The sequence below is a fragment of the Grammomys surdaster genome, unplaced genomic scaffold (genome assembly GCF_004785775.1).
Source record: "Grammomys surdaster isolate TR1022 unplaced genomic scaffold, NIH_TR_1.0 211, whole genome shotgun sequence".
Taxonomy (NCBI): domain Eukaryota; kingdom Metazoa; phylum Chordata; class Mammalia; order Rodentia; family Muridae; genus Grammomys; species Grammomys surdaster.
In genome coordinates this window covers 4,372,369-4,392,875 of record NW_021604656.1, presented here as the reverse complement: position 1 = coordinate 4,392,875, position 20,507 = coordinate 4,372,369, and the positions used below count along the sequence as shown (strand labels likewise).

Genomic DNA, 20,507 nt, shown 5'->3' with positions numbered 1-20,507 from the left:
TTAACTTATGTGTGTGTGTGTGAGCTTGCCTTAGGAGCTGTCAGATCTCTCGAGTGGGAGTTTCAGGCTTTGTAGGCCAAAAGAGATTTTGTTGGGAACGGAACTCGGTTTCTGTGTAATGCTCTTTCTTAACGCTGAGCCATCTCTCCAGCCTCTCATCCATCTTCTTCCATTTCATCCTACATGCTACTTTTAGAACCGTCCCCCACCCCCCACCAACTCCTCCGCCCTCACATTCTCCTCCCTAGTTAGATGTTCTGTGACGTTTGCGTCACGTCACAGCCCCGCCCTGCGAACTTCGGGCGTGCCGCCAGTGTTCTTCGCTCTGAATGCAGCCGGCCACCCCCTGTAACGCAAACACAAGTTGCTGGGACTGAGCGGAGATGGGTGACTGGAAGGGCTACATCAGTGCGGTGCTGCGGGATCAGCGTATCGATGACGTGGCCATCGTGGGTCACTCGGACAATCGCTGTGTGTGGGCATCACGACCTGGGGGTCTGCTGGCAGCCATCTCCCCACAGGAGGTGGGTGTGCTCACCGGGCCGGACCGGCACACCTTTCTGCAGACGGGTCTGAGCGTGGCAGGCCGCCGCTGCTGCGTTATCCGTGACTACCTGCTGTCGGAAGGTGACGGCGTACTGGATGCGCGCACCAAGGGGCTGGACGGGCGCGCAATCTGTGTGGGCCACACGCCACGGGCGCTCCTGGTGCTCATGGGCAGACGAGGCGTGCATGGGGGCATCCTCAATAAGACAGTGCACGATCTGATTGGCGGGCTGCGTGAGCAGTGCTCTTAGCAGGATAGCTAGACCACCCATGGTTGCTAGGGAGATCAGAATAAACTGTGAACTGGGTGCTCTGCGAGTTCTCCTCTTTGTGTATTTGTGAGGAGTTGCAAACAAGGAAACTAACTCATGGGGAGATTTCTTGCAGCACAAAGTAATCCTGGCGATCTTCCAGGCCTCCTGTGCCCTGTTCCCCCCTACCCCCTGTGGTGGATGCCTCATAGAGGCCTTTGGTCCTGGAACCTTCCCGGGACTCTAGGGACCCCGCACCTGAGAAGGAATAATGGGGTGGCAAGTTCTCAAAGTCTCAGACTTCAGCAATCTCTCTCACAGAATTTTCCACACGAGGAGGCTTAACTGTGAACAGAGTCTCTTCCAGCATCTCCTTCCTCAGCACACACCAGCCACAAGGGCTGTGAGACTCAGGCTAGAGGCGAGTGGCCCTCTATGTTTGGAGATTTGGTACCTGTGGATACTCAAATCCTCAGATGCTCAAGTCTCTTGTATAAAACGACAATGTTTGCCAAGAATCCACCAACGTCCCCTGGTATGTGATCTCCAGGTGACTTAGGTTGTCAGGATTGTAAAAGCCATGTAAATAATTACTGTGCCATCGGGGTCAGGAATATGATTTTTTAAAAAGCCCGTTGATAATCAGGATAGATGCAACTTTTAAATTTTTTTCTATGCACAGTTGGCAGAATTGGCAGAAGCAAGGTCCATGTATACAGAAGGCAAGTTATACTTCTGTCTCTCGGGTTGGTACAGGGGTCGTGAGAAGGTGAGAGGGTGTAACTGATTCTTTCCGGAAAAGTTTGATGGCTCCCCAGACATCTGCATCCCCCGTAACCACACAATGTACTCACATATACCTGTACTGATGGTCACACCGGCTGAGCACCTAACATGTATTTGTGCACACTACCTCTTAATTACAAAAGTCCATGCTACCATGGCCCTGACTATGGACCCAAAGGTGGCACAAAATCAAGTACCTCAAGTGACATGCATCTACGCACATGCACACACTCATGCTCAGCCTTTCTACTGTGGGCTCCAGAAAAATACCATTCCCTGTTCTAGGCAGTCGTCTGGGCCTGCAGCCTAGAGACGGGTGGCATTGTGGTGAGCAGGCAGTGCCAGGCGGGGGGAGGGTGTGGCAGGGGGAAGCTCCTCCAGGAAGACTCTAGGGGGAAGTTGGGGTGAACGAGGCTCTGGCCTAGCATAGCACAAGGTGGCTCTTGTGATAAGGCCATCCAGGGGCTGCAATGAATGCATCCAGCGGGGTAGGAAGTCCCATGTCTGCAGCCACTTGGGGAGGTGCCCAGGACTTCGACTCTGCAGGACATTAACAAGCACCACAAAGGCCAGCAGGGCCCCAAAGGGCGTGCCCACACCGACCATAGCCTGCCAGCCAGCCATGGAAATGCCAAACACCAGTGAGGGCAAGAGCAGGAAGCACACGAGGAGGTAGAGAACGGCAAACCAGCGGTACTTGGCGGTGCGTTTGCCCAGTGCTTTGGCCATGCGGATAGGCAGGCGTGTACAGGGCAGAGGATACCACAGTAGGATGCCTGAGATGTTGAAGAAGAAGTGGCAGAGGGCAATCTGCAGGAGAGAAGGCAGAAGAGATCAGGCACTGCCATGCGAGCTCAGCAGGGCTAGATATTAGAGGCCCCACATGATCTGGGTAGAAGGAGAAAACCTCCTCAGACTGATGTGGTTCCAGGTGACTCCAGACTGGTTATTAAAATACTGTGCTGCTGAACTACTTGGTGAGTGACAACTGCCATGAACTTTCCATGTGTGTCCTGTTAGCTGTTCTCATCTGTCCATCAGCTACAACCCAGCAACTAAAATGTCTTTCTGACACAGGATCTTGCTATGTAGACCAGGCTGACATTGGACGTCTGGACATTTTCCTCCCAAGTGCTGGGATTATAGACGTGTACAACCATGCCTGCCTTTAGCAGTCACTAAAGATTATTTTTTTCTTTTTCTTTTCTTTTTTCCTTTTTTTGGCTTGCCCATCCTGGCCCTTTAATTGGTCAGCCTCTTGTCAGCTCTTTGGCTCCTAAACCATTTCCCCTTTTTGCCATCTGCTTACTATCCCCAGTTCTATGCAACCTTGATCTCCCAAGTCTAGGTCTGTGACTGCACATTGCCAGGGCGTGACCCTGACTTGCTGCTGTTGACTGATACAATGTAGCAGTGATGCACTATTAGACACCAAGGTCTACTTTGTCCATCCTGGTTCTCAGGGAATGGAGTGGGTAACCTTAGCAGGCAATTGATGTTAGTTATACATTGTTGCATCCTTCATCCTCTCTGTCCCAGCCCTCTATTCCCACAGACTGCCCGTTCTCTCCATGTACCTGAAAGGAGCTGGTTAGCTTCTCCCTGGGGCTGGCCAGCGCTGCCAGGATGGCTGTAGTGGTAGTACCAATGTTGGAACCCAGGGTGAGAGGGTAAGCCCGCTCAATACTGATCACACCCAGACCTGGTGGGCAGGAGAGAATGTCATTCTTCTTGCTCTACTTCCTTGAGCACCCACCCATCCCACCCCACTGCTGCCCATGGCTGGTCATGGGCACTCACCAATGAGCGGGGTAATGGCTGAGGTGAACACGGAACTGCTCTGGACAACAAAGGTCATGCTGGCACCCACGACCATGGCAAAGTAACCTGTGACCCAAGTGAAGGGTGCCGGGAAGTCTGAAAGGAAGACAAATCCCCAGTAAGCTAGGTCAGGGAGATCCCCTGAGAGCAAGCACTTGCTTTAGGGAGGAGGTACTGAAGTAGTAGCTTTCCCGTGAGAATCTAGCTGGTCCTCTGCTCCCCTATAGCATCTTTGGTTTTCCCTGCTTGCTCTTGTGACCAGAGCACTTTCTTACTGGGGCTATTACACTCTCTTCTGCCTTCGCCCTAGCTGTGCTTCCTAGTCAGCATCTAAACCCATTGGCGATTAGGTCAAGGATGCCCTTGGACATCAAAATCTAAGCATGTTTCTATAACCCAGTAAAACACATGCCTAGGGCACCGCAGTGCACACACATGCTGCAGTGTGGTTTAAGTCACGTCTGGATGATTTACCATACCTAATTCAGTAAAGAGCTGTGACTGGTGAGAGCCTCAGTGGGACAAAGCTCCTAATGCTAAATTTGGTGACCTGAGCAATCCTTGGGATCTACCTGGTAGAAGGAGAGGACCAACCCATGCAAGTTGTCATCTGACCTTCACATGTGCCGTGGTGTACACATGTGCACACACCCAAAGACATGGAATAAAGTGTATGTGTGTGACAGTGCACATCTTTAATCCCAGCACTCAAAAGGCGGAGGCAGGTGGATTTCTATGAGTTTGAAGCTAGTGTGATCTACCTAGTGAGTTCCATGCCAGCCATGACTGATTGAGGGATCCTTTCTCAAAACAAACAAACAAAACAAAAAACCCAAAACTAGCCGGGCAGTGGTGGTGCACAACTTTAATCCCAGCATTTGGGAGGCAGAGGCAGGCGGATTTCTGAGTTCGAGGCCAGCCTGGTCTACAGAGTGAGTTCCAGGACAGCCTGGGCTACACAGAGAAACCCTGTCTCGAAAAACCAAAAAAAAAAAAAAAAAGATGATAAAGAGACAAGGTCTCTCACAGAACCTAGATCTCATCAAGTGACTCAACTAGCTGGCCAGCCAGACTGGGGATCCTCCTGTCTCTGCCTCATAGCGTTGGTAGTACAGGCATGCACCCCACCCCCTAGGTTTTTATGTGACTATGGAAATCCAACGCAGGCTCTAAGGCTGGCACAGCAAGCACAGACACCTGGCCCTGCTCTAAGTTTATTTTGGCAGAGCTTGTTGGTGCATGGCTTCGATCCCAGCACTTTGGAGGCAGAATTTCTGAGTTCAAGGCCAGCCTGGTCTACCTAGTGAGTTCCAGACTAGCTAAGAATATAGTCACCACCCTCCCCCCACCCCAAATAAAGCCAAGAATAGCGGTGGTGAATACATTTAACCCCAGTGCTTGGGAGGCACAGACAGGCAGATCTCAGTGAGTTCGAGGCCAGCCTGGTCTATAGAGTTCCAGGACAGCCAGGGCCACACAAAGTAACATCTTGAAACAAGCAAGCAAGCAAGCAAGCAAACAAACAAAAAGCTTATTCTGTTTGTTTGTTTGTTTGTTTGTTCCAACAAGGTTTTGCTATAAAGCCTGAGCTAGCCCCAAAATCCTCCTGCCCATACTTCTAGAGTGCTGGGATTGTAGGCATGTGTCCCCACATCCAGACCCTGCATCCACACCAGACTCCTTATGCAGGCCTTTGCTTGCTTAGACAGACCTCTAATCACCTTGGAAATGGCCTCTTCTGCATTGTGTTTCATTGCCATTTGTCCTTCTGTCCCCTTGCCAGACACCTTCACTGCTTGCCCCTCCCCCTCCTTCCTTCCTCACCTCCTGAGAGTAAAGTGAGGGGCTTCCTGAGGAAGGCCCAGGTAGGAAAAGGTCCCGTTGGTGACTGAAATGACAGGTTCACCCAGATGGCATGAGGAAATGGTGGACCTTTAGGGACAATAACTAACAGTTCTGTGCCACTGCCACCATTAGGACACAGCCTAGCATGGCCTAGTTGCCTGGTTCTATGAGGAAAATCACAGTTCTGAGGTCCTGGGATCAAGGATCCTTCTCTGTTTGCCTCACTCCTGTGTCCTGTGGCACACAGTAGGGGCTTAATGTCCATTTGTCTATTAAACAGAGGTTTCTAGGTAGACATGGTCATGCATAGCTGTGGTCCTAGGACTTGGGAAGTCAAAGCAAGAACATCAGAAGTTCTTGGCCAGTCTAGGCTGCTGAGCAAGGTCTAGGGCATTATGGGCTACATGAAACCATGTCTTGAAAAATTCAGAACAAGTAAAAACAAAACCGAGGAGATGGGCATGGTGGTGCATACCTTTAGTCCCAGCACTCAGGGAGGAGGGCTGGGGGTGAGGGGCAGAGGCAGGCAGATCTCTGTGAGATTCAAGGCCAGCCTGGTCTACAAAGCAAGTTCCAGGACAGCCAGGGCTCCACAGAGAAATCAAGTCTCGAAAAACCAAAGCAAAGCAAAGCAATGGCTCCTAAGGATGTATGTCTGCCAGAGAATGCGAAAGTCAGAGACGGCCCCAGTTTTCTGGCTGTCAGCATCTGAGGAGCCTCCAGGATGACCTGTTCCCACCTATTCTTGATTCTTAGGGGAAACTGAGGCTCACGGATGATAGCGGTGCATTTAACAACACTGGAAAGAGCTCCTCTGGGGCCCTGCCTTGGCTTGCAGCCTTCTTCCAACTCACCTGTGTTTATGACCTTCTGGATGACATTGGCCACTTGGCCCTTGAGCAGGGAGTTAAGCATCTTGACAAGGAGAATAAGACAGGTGCAGAGAACCACCAGGGAGCCCGCCAGCAGAATGAGACCCACGGCCAGGTCAGACAGCCCCGTATCCACGAAGATATGGTTGCCTGAAAGAGCAGTATCAGCAGTGTTTACCCCTACACCCTGCTTCCCACCTTTGCCAACCCACTGGCTGTGAGCCTAAGACTCCCACAATCAAGCTCCTTCAGCCTTTGCACCAACAACTGCCATAAGCCCAGAGGTCAGCTGCCTTTCCTGTGGCTGGACAGAGCAGCGACCAGCCAGGGCAGGATAGTGTGGGGCTATCCCGTGGGACACCTCCCGTGTTAGAGGTACTTACATTTCTCCATGGTGGTGTTTGCAAGGCTGCCAACGGCCTCTACCCTGGACATAGAAGCGGAAGCCTAAATTCAGAGGAAGGTAGCTTAGAGAATCCAGAAAGAATCTAGAAAAGCACAGCTTGGGGGCGGAGCTAAGAGGAAGGTTCCTGAGAGATGGGAGAACTAGAAAGCATTTCTGGCTCTGTGATCACTGACCTGTTGCTCGCTCGCTCTGAGCCTACCTCCTCTGTGGAAGAGATGAGGTCAAAATACTTATCACTCAGGAGTATAGCCTTGTACAGGTTCTACCCTGTCACTGCCCTGACCTGCCTACCCCCGGGACCAGTGGGGACCCCCAATCATCATATTAGTAGCTTCTTGTCTTGGTCCCCTTATAAGCTCCTATCCCTAACTGTTCTTACCAGTTCTAGCTTGACGTCTTCCCCCTCAGTTTCCACCCCATGATTCCCCCTAATGCTCACTTAGCCTAAGCTCCATTCTGCCCAGGCTCTCCCTGCCCCTGGTGGGACCCAAGTGGAGGAAAGATGGGTGAGGACAGAGGGTCTAGCCTTACCCCTTTCTTTTTTCTGACCTACTGTGAGTGAAGTGAGGGAGAGTCTCTAGATAGAGGGGACAAAAGGTCAGGCAAGGGACGTAAATGACGGGGCAAGCTGCCTGTGAAGATGGTGGGTCTGTAGAGACAGCAGCTGTTTAGCTCCAGGCCACTGTTACCATCCAGAGCTACACCCCAGTGTGGCCCAGATGCCTGGTTCTAGAAGAGAAAGCACAATTCTGGAGTTTTAGGTTCAATTCCTATGCATGCTGTAGCTTCTCAGGTGCCTCTTCCACTCAGCACTCTGGATTGAGCTTAGACGCTCACAAATATTAAGCAAACAATCCCACTACTGAGCTACCCCCCAAGATCTCATTTCATCTTTTATTTTGAGACGGGATCTTGCTAAATTGTCCAGATAGGCCCTGGATTTGCCATCCTCCTGCCTCAGCCTCCAAGTATTTAGGAACCACAAGTCTGTCACTAGACCTATGGAGACACACTTTCAAGTTCCAGGAAGCAGCGTTCCCAGGCCAGCAGAAATGTACTTTTGGTCTGTAAAGTACTGATCTGTAGTTTCACTGGATTAACGCGTTTTTGAAAATGAAACCAGGATTCTGTACTTTTCCCACTGATACCAGGAACCATCGAGCTGTGACAGGAGGAAAGGGAATGGGTGAGGCTGTAGAGAAGTAAGGGTAGGGCTCAGGAGAGAGCTGGCATCATGATCCCTATGGCTTCTTTAGGTTCTGTTCCAAGCTACGTGTCATTTAAAGAATGTATGATCCGTTGGGGGTTGGGCCAGATGTCCAGCCTTTGTCTATACAGACAAGGTCCTGTTCCATTCCCAACATCAACAAAGTAAAACAAAACAAAACAAAAAACAAAACTCCCAGTGTAATGTTGACAGGTTCTAACACCACAGTGTGTGTCTGTGCGATGCTCTCCCTTGAGTAAGACTAGGTGCTCAGCTGTTACTCCCAGTTCACTCTAGCTAAGCCTTGGGGCACCACCAAGCCCTGAGGCCTGAACTCTAGGCAAGAAACTACGATAAAAATGATCTTCTAGGACAGAAATCCAGATAGGCACTTGGAGAGCTGAGGCAGGAGGATTGCCATGAGTTTAAAGCCAGCCTGAACTAGAGTGAGATCTTGACTCAAGAAGAAAACAAAACAACAACGTTAATAAGTAAGAGATGCTGCTGACCTGCTCAGGAGAGACTGGAGTTTAGTCAGGGAGAACCAGGCTAGGATTTAGTCAGCCAGGGAGAACCAGGCTGGGGTTTAGTCAGGAGGAGGGCCAAGTGTTTGCTGAGTTCAAATCTGCTTTTTAAACCAACTTTCTTGGGCTAGTCACACCATCTCTCTGAGCCTATTTAAATCTGGATAATAAGAATTCAAAAATTAAGAGCACAGGGCACTCTTCCAGAAGACCCAGGTTCAATTCCCACCACCTACACGGCAGCTCACACGTGTCTGTAACTCCAGTTCCAGGGGACCTGGCACCCTCACATAGACATACCTGCAGGCAAAACACCAATGCACATAAAACAAACAAATCTTTGGGAAAAATAAATTGTGATTTAAAAAAAGATATAAAGGTCACAGGAGAAAGGGTGCATATGCCCCTCACTTTAGGGTCTGGCTTTCCACAGGCTCCAAGAAAACTGAACCTTCAGATACAGTGCAGACCATTTATTTCTCTTTGACCTCCTAGGTCCTGGCCAGAGGCTCCTGCAGAAACAACTGTAGATCCTGGACCTCTTGGGAAGGGAATTGATAGACCTTCCTCAAGGTCCCCAGGCCCTAGGAAGCAGATGACTTCCTGAGATGCATGTGTACCTCATTGGCTTTCTCTGAGTTGCATCTCTTGGGGAGGGGATTTTGTGAGCCTTATAGAGACTAGAGACAGGTAAGGAGCTTGGCATAGGGTTAACTGAGTCAGGGGCAGCACTAGGCTGAGGGCTGAGATACCCAGTGTGTGTTGTTTGTTTATAGTTTTGGAATTGACCCTTGACTCCAGACCTCACACAACAATGACTCCATTCTCCACCCTCCTATGGGATTCTGGAAACTTGACTTTTCTTCCTGGGATTGTGTGGCCTTAATTGAACCCAGAAAGAGAGTCAGAGACCCTAAAATGCAAGAGGGGAACAGAGAGAGCAGGCAGGACAAGGGAGGATCCGTTGTAACACCAGACTAGGACAGAATTGAAGGGAAAGAGAACCCTTTAAAGAGATCTTACAGGGCAGAGATGGTAGGTACTCCGGCATAGTGCATAGAGCTGGGAAGCCCAGATCTGGTCCTGTTCCCAAGATGTGTCCGTCCTGTCTTGGGTGGAAAGGGGATAGAAAGGAAGCCGGGTGGAAATGAAAAGCAGAACAAGAGTGTTCCATAGTCCTGCGCTCACGCCGTGCCTGAGCCATCCTCAGCAGTGTGAAATGGAACCAGCTGTTCACTTAAGCTCTCTGGCTTCCGTGTTCTCCATGACGGAGTCCCGGATGCCGTCTTCTTTTCCCCACGGGCTTCTTGGAAGCATCTTGGAAGAGAGAGCTGGTATTTAAGAACCTACAGGGACGCCCTAGATTGAGACACTTCTGGGAACTGAAGGAGGTGATTAAGTTCACAAAGGACTCCCATACTTCAAGAGTCCTTCCTCAGGAGAGAACCACAGAGGATGTGGGCTTGCACAATAGCTTCCCCTCTGAGGGTATGGTAGCTGCGGGGCCTTTTGTTCTTCTGGAAGCCGCGGAGCACTCTGGGCCAGCAGCGCCATCTGGTGCCTGAAAGGAGAACGTGTCAGAGCAGCTCCGGTCCACCAGTCCTGAGGGGGTGGAGTGGTCTGGGGCAATGCGGGCAGATAGAGAAATGGACAGATGCTGGTATCTTAGAGTGGCATCTGGAAGAAGCAGCCACACGAAGAGTGAGTTTTCCACCAGGATCCACTATAGGAACCAATAATACAGGGAGCCACTGTGCCCTTCTGAGAGAGGCTGTTTCCTATCTGCAGAGTGGAGATGTAAAAACAGCTGCCCCTAGTTACCAGTCCTCCGAAGATGATGCTTAAATCAGGCAGGTACAGTTGTCAGTTCACACTGAGACTCTCCTAAGGGATTCCAAGGTCAATGCCAGGTCACCGATCGATCATCCACACGTCTCAGATACTCAAAAGGCCTGTTTTTCCCTTTTCCATTGAGAAGGCTCCCACTCTGCCCTGGAGACCAGTTTGGTTAATGGTGAGTCCAGTGTGCTGAAGGCTGGAGGCCATGACGAGTTGAAAGGAAGGAAAAACGGGAGTAGTAAAAAAAAAAAAAAGGAGTCACCAAGGCTTATCCTAGGACCACGTGGTGCGGCTGTGTGAGTCACATCCCTGTAGGTGACAGGTCCAGAGTCAGAGGAGGCAGAGAGCAGGGTCCTTAGGTCAAGCCCTCTACTCCAAGCCAAGAAATGCAACTTTCTGTTACAGAAAAAGGTTTCCTGCTAGTGCGGGGACCTGAACCGGTGCTCTGGCAAATGACAGCTAGAACAGCAAAGAGCCACCAGGCTGGCCCAGCTGAGGGACTCAGGCAGTTACTTGACATCACTGGGCTTCAGTTTTCATCAGTGTAAAATGGCACACTCGGCCTGTCTTGCTTCATGACTACAGTGGGTGAGGAGGTTCAGGGCACAGGTGGAGGCTCACCCAAGACAGACTTAGGCCAAAAATCTCTCTGAGGCTTTGTTTTTTTAAAGATCAGTATGTGATTTCTCTTCCTCTATCCAGACTGTGCTTTCTGAGGCTGCAGTGACTCACAGAGCTTGCCTGAGAGTGCCAGAGAGCTCATGAGAAGGTGGCTGACGTGTTAGGAAGATCACAGAGCCAGCATCAAAGCTGTCCACGTGGGCTTTTTGTTGTCAAGCTGCCTTGAACTCTCAGAAGAGCAGAACTCTCAGAAGGGTGGTATTGATGCCGTGTGCCACTTGGGATGCAAAGGAACAGCACAGGGTGAGCTGATGGAGTGTTTTCCATGAGTGCTGGTATAAAGGACAGAGAACATCCGGGCAAGAGGAGGGAAGGTGGAGGATGGGCCCGTGCCACTGCTGTGTGCTTTGGATTTCCGTGTAGCTTTTCTAAATGGAGCTATTTCTTGTATGTAATAATTAAGGAGAAGCAAATTTGGAAGACTGTGGTTTGGTGAAGCATTTTCCCTTTTATGGCTGAGTAAGAAAGTGTGCTAATTGCCTACTTCCTTGTGCCTAATCGCTTGCTATTATGCCTGGTACCATAGGCATAATGGTTGATCCCTGAATGCCCAACCAATCCAAACAGTTCCTCATTCTGAGCAGCAGAAACAATGAACTCGTGGCTCCCAGTGAAAGTGCTCCCTGCCAGCTCCCGGGACTGCTGTGTCTCTCAGGGGGCCACCCGAGTGCCAGTGCGTGTCGTGGCAGCCACTGTCTTGCTCCTTAGCTGGAATCCTAGGGTCCAAGTTTCTCAGTATCCTTCTAGACTCTCTTCCTCCTCCTCTCCACCTTGCTTACACATCAAGCTCCAAGCATGGCAGAGCCCAGTGACTACCCCAAGTGTCCCTGCAACAGGGTAGTCCCAGGCAAGTCAGCCTCCTTGGGCACGTGTCTCTGTCTGTGAAACCAAAGGGTTGAGTTTGATCTATCATTTCTGAACTTGAGCACGGATTTAAAGGGTAAGTCGGAGAGGCAGCTGGGCTCATTCCCAATGTTTTTTCCTGATTCAATTGTTCTAGGAAGGATGCATACCTACTACGCAGAGGATTTTCTTCTACTCTGTATCTAGTTTACATCTCTAATAGGTTCCTAGGTGGTATCGATGCTGTTAGTCTGGGGAACCACATCTCTTTGAAAACCACTGGGCCAGATCAATTACATGCAATGCTAATGTACAGATGACGTTTGCCTACAGCAGTGTGTGCAGCTAGGAGGGATTGCCAGTGTTTTTCATGCTATTCTGATGCAGAACAATGGCATGCATCTGCTTTTTCCTAGCTAAGTGATCTCCGAGGTCTCTGAGACAAACAGGTATCATCTTACCTGGCTCTGGAACTCACCTCTGTGGCCTCTGGGTGACACCAAGTCCGAATAAGACTGTGATTCCTCAGGGACTCATCCCCCACGGCAATGCTGGTGATCACAGACTTGTCCAGCTGTGAGCAAGATGACACGAGAGAGAGGGAGAGAGCGACAGAGAGAGAGGGAGGGAGGGAGGTGAAGGGAGGTCCTCTCGCTATCCCACATCTGTCCATCTGTCTATCCCATGGCTCATCCCACCCTCACCTGGATGATGAGCCTTGTGAAGGGTTCTGTGATAACCTTGAGAAGGTCAGGGGCATCACGGCCACCACGGATGTTGAAGGAGGCAACCACGAGCCCAGTGACATGGTGCAGGTAGCCCGTGGCAGCCTCCAGGGGCAGCAGGACCAGAACAGACAGCCAGTTAAAACAGTCATGCACTGTCGCCCCTGCAAAAGCCCTGAGCAGGGACGTCACATTGCAGGACAGCTAGACCCAAAGTGTGCCCAAGCTGAGGGGGTCCCCATACTCAGTTCTGCCTTCTCCCCCAACAAGTATGAGCCCCCACCTTCCTTCCCCAGCTCACCGCCTGAAGTCAGTCCTGTCCCCTGCCTGCATCAGGGCCACAATGGTGTTGGTGACAGAGGTTCCGATGTTGGAGCCCATGATGATCGGAATGGCAGAGCTCACCTCCAACACTGGTGAAAGAGGGACCTCTCACACACCTGGGCTGTGGCTGCAGGCTCTGTCCTACCATAACTCCTCTAGGAGTTATAGACCCCTGACGTGTTCCAGCCTCAGACAGCCTTTTCCAGGATACTCTTGACTTCCTAGGCTGAGCTTCACAGGTCCGCATGTACGCGCACTGTGTATTTACTCGTGTGTGAGCATATCCACCTGCGATGAGTTTGGCACCCTCTGTACAGGGCATGTCCACACGCTACTGAGGATAGACATGTGCGTGCGACCGTGTTACGGGAACTTATACCTTGTGCAGTCCATGTGTTGTGCTTGTGCAGGTGTGCCTTACCAAAAGTGTGATCGTTGGTTTTATGTGTCAACTCAGCTAGCCCAGAGCACCCGGTTGACTTTAAGTAGTTTATTCTTGTGTGTCTATGTGTGTGTATGTGTATATATGTACATATCTGTATATGTGTGTGCGTGTGTGTATGTGTGTCCATGTGTGTGTGTGTCCGTGTGTGTCCCTGTGTGCGTGGGTGTGTATGTGTATGTGTGTCCATGTGTCCCTGTCCGTGTGTGTCCGTGTGTGCGTGTGTGTGTGTCCGTGTGTGTGGGTATGTGTCTCTGTGTGTGTGTGTGTCCATGTGTCCGTGTGTGCATGGGTGTGTATGTGTGTCCGTGTGTGTGTGTGTGTGCGTGTGTGTGTATAGTGTACGCAAAGGTAGAGGTCAGAAGAATTCAAGTGTTCGGCTCTAGTACTCTCTAATTTATTTCCACGTGACAGCACCTCTTGCATAACCTGGAGCGAGGTGATAGCCCCGGAACTCCAGAAATTCCACCGCTGTTGCCAGAACTGGTGCGTATGCAGCCATGCCCAGCCTCTTGTGTGAGTACTAGAAATTCAAACCTGGGCCTTTACATCATGTAGCAAACACTCTGACCCACCGAGACTCCCTAGCCTCAAGTAAAGAAGATTATTCATGATCTTGGAGGACCTCAGCCAATGGGATGAGAGTGTCTCAACTGTGAAATTGAAGCTTCCTGGAGAGAGACATCTCACCTGTAGCTCGCAGGATCGGCTTCCACCTACACACTCTGCCCTTCAGAATCGCTCACACTGGAAATGTCAGACTTGAGCACCCAGCCACACAATCTTGAAAGTCAATTCTTTTTTTTTTTAATGATTTATCTATTTTTATTTCATGTGCACTGGTGTTTTGCCTGCATGTGTGTTTGAGTGAAGGTGTCAGATCCTCAAGTTGCAGGCAGTTATGAGCTACCACGAGAATGCTCAGAATTGAACCCGGGTCCTCTGGAGGAGTACCCTGTGGTCTTGACCATTGAGGGTATCTCTGTAGCCCTGTAAGTCAATTCTTTGCTATAGATTGTGTGCATGTGATGGTTTTTACTGACTGGTTTTCTCTGGCTTTCCTGAGAAGCTGTGTGACAGAATGGAGGTGGCCTTCCAGGAGCTGTGGTCCCCCTTTGCCACACTCCCCAGCTCCTGGATCTCCTTCCTGACTCAGCTCTTGGCTCTGCTTCAGAGGACAGTGTCAGAGATGCTGGCACCCCGCCCTTGCCCTTTTCCTCAGCCTCCTCAGCCATTCCACACACACGCCTGCCTCCGTCACCTGGACCGGCCCCTGGGCCCTATCCCCGGCCAGGATGGGCCAACTCACAGCCAGAGGAGACCATGCTGACAATGATGGATGTCGAGGTACTGGAACTCTGCACCAGAACTGTCACCAGGATTCCCACCACCAGCCCCGCCACTGGGTTGGACAGGATGGCATTGTCCTTGAAGATGTCCCCAGCCACCTTTCCTGCAGAACACAAGCCAGCGTCAACTGAGGTCCCTTCTGAACCCTTCCCCTGACCTCCTCGACCTGGGCCCTACCTCCAGCCAGCTGGAAAGCAGAACTAAGCACGTCCAGGGAGCAGACAAAGAGGTAAAGGAAACCCAGCATCAGTGGCACCTTCAGGAGCTTCGTGCCGACCTGGGCAAGCTTCTGGGATAGTCTGGGCTCTGGAGGTGGGGCAGGCATGAATACAATGGACAAAACACTAGAGCAAGCGATTACCCATACCCCCTCTGCCCCCCAACTTGGCCCACCTGGCTTTTGCTCCTCTTCCTGGGCCAGCTTGGCAGGTAGTGGCTCATGACATTCCAGGACTTCCCCATAGGGACAGCTGTGCTCTGTGAGGGTTACCGGGCTCAGACTGGAGATGGCATAGGTGGATGTCCCAGGAATCCTGTGCAGGACTAAGGTGTAACACTGATTAGGACTTCCCAGAGGCCTCAGCAGCCCAGGAGAAACAGGTAGAGGGACAGCAGGTAGACAACTGTGGGCAAGCATATCTCAGAGTGTGGGAGTAATACTTACCCTGTGGGCTGGGGACATAAGCAAATGCTGCCCCATGCACCATATGTCTCCCACGGACTGGAAGTGGGGAGACAGCCGGTCCCTCCAATCTCTCGCTGTAGGACATCATGTTGGGCACCCGCAATGAGTCCTATGAATCAAAAAGTTGGGACAAATCTGACAATTGCTGTGTCTGGGACACTCATACCCATATAGATGACATCTAACTTAAGGTCTGTGATTCTGCCATCCTCAGACACATCTAGAGAAGGAGACTCAGGTGCTGGTCACAGATCTAAGCAGCCGTTCATCCATCCAGTAAGGTTTTGTGGCTGTTTTGTTTTGCTGGAAATGGAACCTAGGACAGGAGGCAAGCACTGCAATGTTGAGGCATATCTCCAATCGCAACAAGTGTCTCTTGAATGTGCAGTGTTTGCTAGATTCTGGGCTAGGTGCTGGGGTACAGTAGTAATTAAAAACACACACAGATAATGCTCTCAAATCTAGTGGGGAAACAGCCACGAATGATGTAATGTCTCAGCGAACAGAAATGGCAAGCAGGTATTGTGACTAATACAGGTACCACTATGCCTAGAGTGTCCCACGGCAGGGCAGGGCAGGGGCTCTCGAGAGAAGGAAGAACAGGGATTATTTTAGCTCAGGGGGAGTAAAGCAGGCTGGGCTGGGGTTGGGGATCAGGAAGAGGAAACCCAGAAAGAGCTGAGGTGATGGGGTAGGGATGGGGTTGAGACACAGGGGCCCTGGACTCACCTTGACTGTGGTTCAGCTGCAGCTCGGCTGCTTGGGGAAGTCTAAAGAGGAACTAAGACCCTCCTCTTTATACCCTCGGGTCAAGGGCAAAGTCCTTAATGAACTAGAAGAACTTTAGCTGCCTTCCCTCTTATTCCCATTAAATTAACTTTACCCCAAGATTCCTTCCAGTTAATTGCTAATCTTCAGCTCCGCCGGGGGAGCCTATGACCAGACTGTCCTCTCTCACTAAACCAGTGCAAATCACAACCCACAGGGCACAGGCTCATCCCTGCCCTGGACAGAGACCCTAACACCCCTCTGGTACCTTGTTCTTAGGGACTTGAAAGTGATTCTGTGTCTCCTGACCATTTCTTTGCTTAGGAATGGACAGGACTCCCCAGAGAGCGACCCGGACATCTGGTGACCTTGCCATGTGTCTGGATGTCTGTGCAGCTGTGTGTGTCTTGAGGGGTATGGTTCAACAAAGTGGGAGCCCAGGGGAGAAGCGCAGTGAGGCTGCACATTTGAACCGTGGAGGATCTGCAGGGTGTGATGACGGATTACAATGTGAGACTGAGCGGTTAAGGAGCCGTTGGCCAGACCAAGAAGAGATAGCTCTGCAGTTTATAATCCTTCTTACAGTGTTGATACAGGATACGTCAGAAGGGTGTCTGGAAGCAGAGGCAGCAGCTGAGGTGCTGAGGAGAGGCCCAGGGGAGACATGACATGGCTGAACTAAGGGGGCTCAGGAGAAATAGAGGACTGGAAGCCAGAGGCATTGGGAAGGAGGAAGAAAGACAGTTGGGATCTGGAAGTACATGCTCTACAGTAAGTCCTATGGGAAAGAGTTCACCAGAACCACATCCCCAGCTCCAACAAGCCTTTCATGAATGTGTAGATTCTAAGTTCTGAGTTAGATGCCGGAGTACAGTCCTTTTTTTCTTTTTGGTTTTTGGTTTTTGGTTTTTCCGAGACAGGGTTTCTCCGTGTAGCCCTGGCTGTCCTGGAACTCACTCTGTAGACCAGGCTGGCCTCGAACTCAGAAATCCGCCTGCCTCTGCCTCCCAAGTGCTGGGATTAAAGGCGTGCGCCACCACCACCCGGCCCGGAGTACAGTCCTAAGTAAACAAACACACACACACACACACACACACACACACACGCATCCGCTGCCCCTCAGGATGTTCATGGTCTGGCTGGGAGACAGCTGCAAATGATGTAACCTCTTAGCGAGTAGAAATGGCAACCGGGCGTTATGACAAATGCAGGTTCCGCTGGAGCGGCGATTCCCAACCTAACACTGCAAGCCTTTAATACAGTTCCTCCTGCTGTCGTGACTCCAACCATAACATTATTTTCATTGCTACTTCATAACTATAATCTTACCACTGTTAGGAATCCTACTGGGAATACCTGTGTTTTCTGATGGCCTTAGGTGATCCCTGAGAAAGGAGAACCCCTAGGCACCCCACAGGTTGAGAACCGCTGCACTAGAGAGTTACACGGCAGGGCACGGCTCTCAAGAGAAGGAAGAGGATGGATTCCTTTAGCTCAGGGGGAGCAAAGCAGGCCAGGGAAGCAGGAGAGAGAGCCACAGCAGAGCTGTGGAGACGGGATAGGGATAGGGTTGAGAGACGGGGCCCTGGGGTCACCTTGAATTTCTCTGTCAACAGAGCTTCAAGGCTCCTAGCTGCCCTCTGATTACTCAGGGTCCCTGGAACTGCACCACTCAGCATCTCCAGGGCAACATTTACCTAACCTTTCTCTAGCAAGGAAGCCAGGCACTTCTGCTCATTCCCGCCTCCGTTTGACCAAGGTTAACTGGTCAGTACTTCACAGTCCGGGCACAATGACTCTCCCTCCACTGACTCTCTGTGCAGTGGTGAGAAGCACAGAACGAGGCCAGATTCCAGCTCTACCTCAAAGTGATAATTTAGGCCACAGAATGCCCAAAAGGGAGGGAAGGGATGCAGGATACAACTGGAATTGGCCTTTTGATGCTGAAGGATCCGAGGCATTATGAAATGCTACAAAAGTGGTTTGGCCCTGTGCAGCACCCTTACATTTTAGGCAAAGTGACCCTAAATTTGCTTAGGCAAATCTTTTTTTTTTTTTCAACAGGGTCTCACTGTGTAGTTCTGGCTGTTCTGGAATTCAGTACATACAGCAGATTGGCCTTGAACTCACAGAAATCTGCCTGCCTCTGCTTCCCAAGTGCTAGGATTAAAGGTGTGGGCCACTATGCTCGGTTTCAAATTGGTTTATCACTGTCAGTCCAGAGAGCCATTTCACTCTGACACTCACCCTGCTTAGGAGAGCAATTCCAGCAGTTCTGAGGAACGGAAGGAAAGGCTTAGCAATTGTGGAGTAGTAATTAGAATGGATTTAGAGACTGAAGAGATGGCTCAGGGGTTAAGAACACTAGCTGCTTTCCCAGAGGACCTAGGTTTGGTTCCCAGCACCTACATAGTGTCTCACAACCTTCTCTAACTCCATTTCCAAGAGATATGATGCCCTCTTCTGGCTTCCTCAGGCATCAGACATGCCACCACCGTCCGGCGAGAACCTTGTACTTGATAGCTTTATGTCAACTTTACATACAAGATTGGGTTGAATGCAAGCCTGAAGGGTATTTTCTGAATTAGTAAAATTGATGGGGAGGGCCCAGCCCTTTGTGTGTGGGGCTATCCCTGGGCTGGTAGTCCTGGATTCTATAAGAAAGCAAGCTGATAGAGACAGGGAAAGCAAGCCAGTAAGCAGCACCCTCCATGGCCTCTGCATCAGCTCCTGGCTCCAGGTTCCTTCAATGATACAATGTGGAAGTGTGAGCCCTGTCAACCATTTTCTCCCCAAGTTGCTTTGGTCATGGTATTTCATCACAATAACAGTAACCCTAAGTAAACTGGTACCAGGATAGCGAGACATTGCTGTGACTGACCTGACCATATTGTTTTGGTGAGGACTGTGGAAGGACTTTGAAACTTTGTGCAAGAAAAGCCATTGAGTGCTCAGTGCTTCGTGAACTGTTGAGGGCCATGCAGAAGATGGAAGCTAGGCTTATGAAGTTTCAGAGGGAAGCTTACAGACTATTGGGGCCGTCTGCTGTTCTTGAATTAAGATCCTGCAGTTCTGATCAGCTGGGGCTGAAGCATTAGCTGTGATCAACAAGATACTAGAACTACTAATGGGAAAGCTTTTGTTTGCTGGTCAACCGGAGCTGAGAAACGAGAGGTGATTAAGAGGGGACCAACATTGTCGAGGTGAAATGTCCTGGCAAGTATTTTCTGAGAGCACAGAGAAGCTGTGTTCCAGAGGCAGACAAGGTTGTACCTCACAGTGGCGGCTGAACTTGGTAGCATAAGAGTCACCCAGGTGGTACTGGTTTTGAAGGCATGAAGGGGTCATGGAGAGCAGCTGAGGCTTGGCACTGTGAGTGACCAGGAGAGGCCACTGGTGAGGGGTAGCCTTAGGAGTAGAAGTCCCAGGACTGAAAGGGACAAGCAGAGAAATTTAAGTTTGGCACCACGAAGAGAGCTCAGGAGAGGCTATCAGTAAAAGTAAGCCCAACAGCACCAGGGGACGCCAGACATTTTGGAGATGCCAGTGCCATGGGATGGCCACCAATGGGCGGCAGCAGCAGTGGTTGGGGCCTCCTGGAGCCCAGAAGATAAGCTGTGTGTGCTGCAGAGACTGCAGCCAGAGCAGTGGCCCTAAGCCCCTTGGAGGAGCCCAGAAGACAATGAGTGGATCCGAGATGGACATTGTATTGTTTTTACAGTTGGAGTCTGGTTTGGCTTTGCTTTGACTGTGACTGTGCCCTGGTTCTTCTCTCTTGAAGAAAGGTTGTGTTTAATTTATTTTTGACTTGGCAGGAGCTTACAGTTGAAAGACTGACTTTTAAGAGATTTTAGGTTAAAACGAAACAAAACTTAGAATTAAAAAAAAAAAAGAAAGAAAGACAAGGTGATTTTGTTCGTTTGTTTGAAGACAGGGTTTCTCTGTCTAGCCCTGGCTGTCTTAGAACTTGCTTTGTAGACCAGGCTGGCCTCCAACTTACAGAGATCCCTCTGCCTCTGCCTCTGCCTCGCAAGTGTTAGGACTAAAGGCATACACCACCACTGCCTAGCAATAATGTTTTTAAAAATCAGGGATGATGGCATATCCTTTAGTGTCAGCACTTGGGAGGGAGGCAGAGGCAGGGGGATTTCTGTGAGTTGCAGGACAGCCAAGGCCATAGAGAGACTGTTAGTTTTGTTTTGTTTTTCTTTTAAGCTTTTTTTTTTTTGATATTTAAACTCTACCTTCCTTCCTGAGGGAAGATTGATGACTAGAATAAACAGCTAGTTATTTAACAAATACATCCCAAAAGATATAACTCTAAAATGCTGTGGACTTCATACTCAAGCACTTCTTCTTTTTGTTTGGTTTTTTTGTTTGTTTGTTTTTGTTTTTCGAGACAGGGTTTCTCTGTGTAGCCCTGGCTGTCCTGGAACTCACTCTGTAGACCAGGCTGGCCTCGAACTCAGAAATCAGATTAAAGGTGTGCGCCACCAACTGCCCGGCACCCAAGCACTTCTAAAAGCATGCTGTCTCCAGCAACCCCTCTTTTTGTCCCATTCACCCAAGTCTGTCTGCCTCCTCCTTAACTG

At 50.3% G+C, this 20,507-nt stretch overlaps 2 protein-coding genes across 3 annotated transcripts; one reads left to right on the top strand and one right to left on the bottom strand.

Annotated features, from left to right (window-relative positions):
* The first annotated feature begins 6 nt into the window (after positions 1 to 6).
* On the top strand, positions 7 to 861 carry Pfn3 (profilin 3). The gene has a single exon (XM_028772108.1). The coding sequence runs from the start codon at positions 384 to 386 to the stop codon at positions 795 to 797; it is 414 nt and encodes a 137-aa protein (XP_028627941.1). The 5' UTR covers positions 7 to 383; the 3' UTR covers positions 798 to 861.
* Slc34a1 (solute carrier family 34 member 1) lies at positions 855 to 15,964 on the bottom strand. Of its 2 annotated transcripts, XM_028772106.1 has the most exons (13): positions 15,877 to 15,964; positions 15,127 to 15,256; positions 14,856 to 15,005; positions 14,640 to 14,768; positions 14,422 to 14,565; positions 12,648 to 12,759; positions 12,326 to 12,521; positions 12,100 to 12,195; positions 6,505 to 6,568; positions 6,104 to 6,271; positions 3,384 to 3,500; positions 3,161 to 3,285; positions 855 to 2,393 (listed from the first exon to the last, which is right to left on the bottom strand). In XM_028772106.1, the coding sequence occupies exons 2-13, from the start codon at positions 15,233 to 15,235 to the stop codon at positions 1,890 to 1,892; spliced, it is 1,914 nt and encodes a 637-aa protein (XP_028627939.1). In that variant the 5' UTR covers positions 15,236 to 15,256; positions 15,877 to 15,964; the 3' UTR covers positions 855 to 1,889. The 2 variants fall into 2 exon arrangements, with proteins under 2 accessions (XP_028627939.1, XP_028627940.1); XM_028772107.1 differs by lacking the exons at positions 855 to 2,393; positions 3,161 to 3,285; positions 3,384 to 3,500; ... (1 more) ...; positions 6,505 to 6,568; positions 15,877 to 15,964 and adding an exon at positions 10,770 to 10,805 and having other exon boundaries at positions 15,127 to 15,235.
* Positions 15,965 to 20,507: the final 4,543 nt, after the last annotated feature.

What these genes read in the sequence shown, in the direction of transcription:
- Pfn3 (XM_028772108.1), top strand. Translation starts at nt 384, where the DNA reads ATGGGTGACTGGAAGGGCTACATCAGTGCGGTGCTGCGGGATCAGCGT.
- Slc34a1 (XM_028772106.1), bottom strand. Translation starts at nt 15,235, where the DNA reads ATGATGTCCTACAGCGAGAGATTGGAGGGACCGGCTGTCTCCCCACTT. An exon ending in TGCTTTCCAGCTGGCTGGAG is followed by an intron (nt 14,566 to 14,639) that starts GTAGGGCCCAGG and finishes TGTGTTCTGCAG; the next exon opens with GAAAGGTGGCTGGGGACATC. An exon ending in AGCTAACCAGCTCCTTTCAG is followed by an intron (nt 2,394 to 3,160) that starts GTACATGGAGAG and finishes TCTCTCCTGCAG; the next exon opens with ATTGCCCTCTGCCACTTCTT.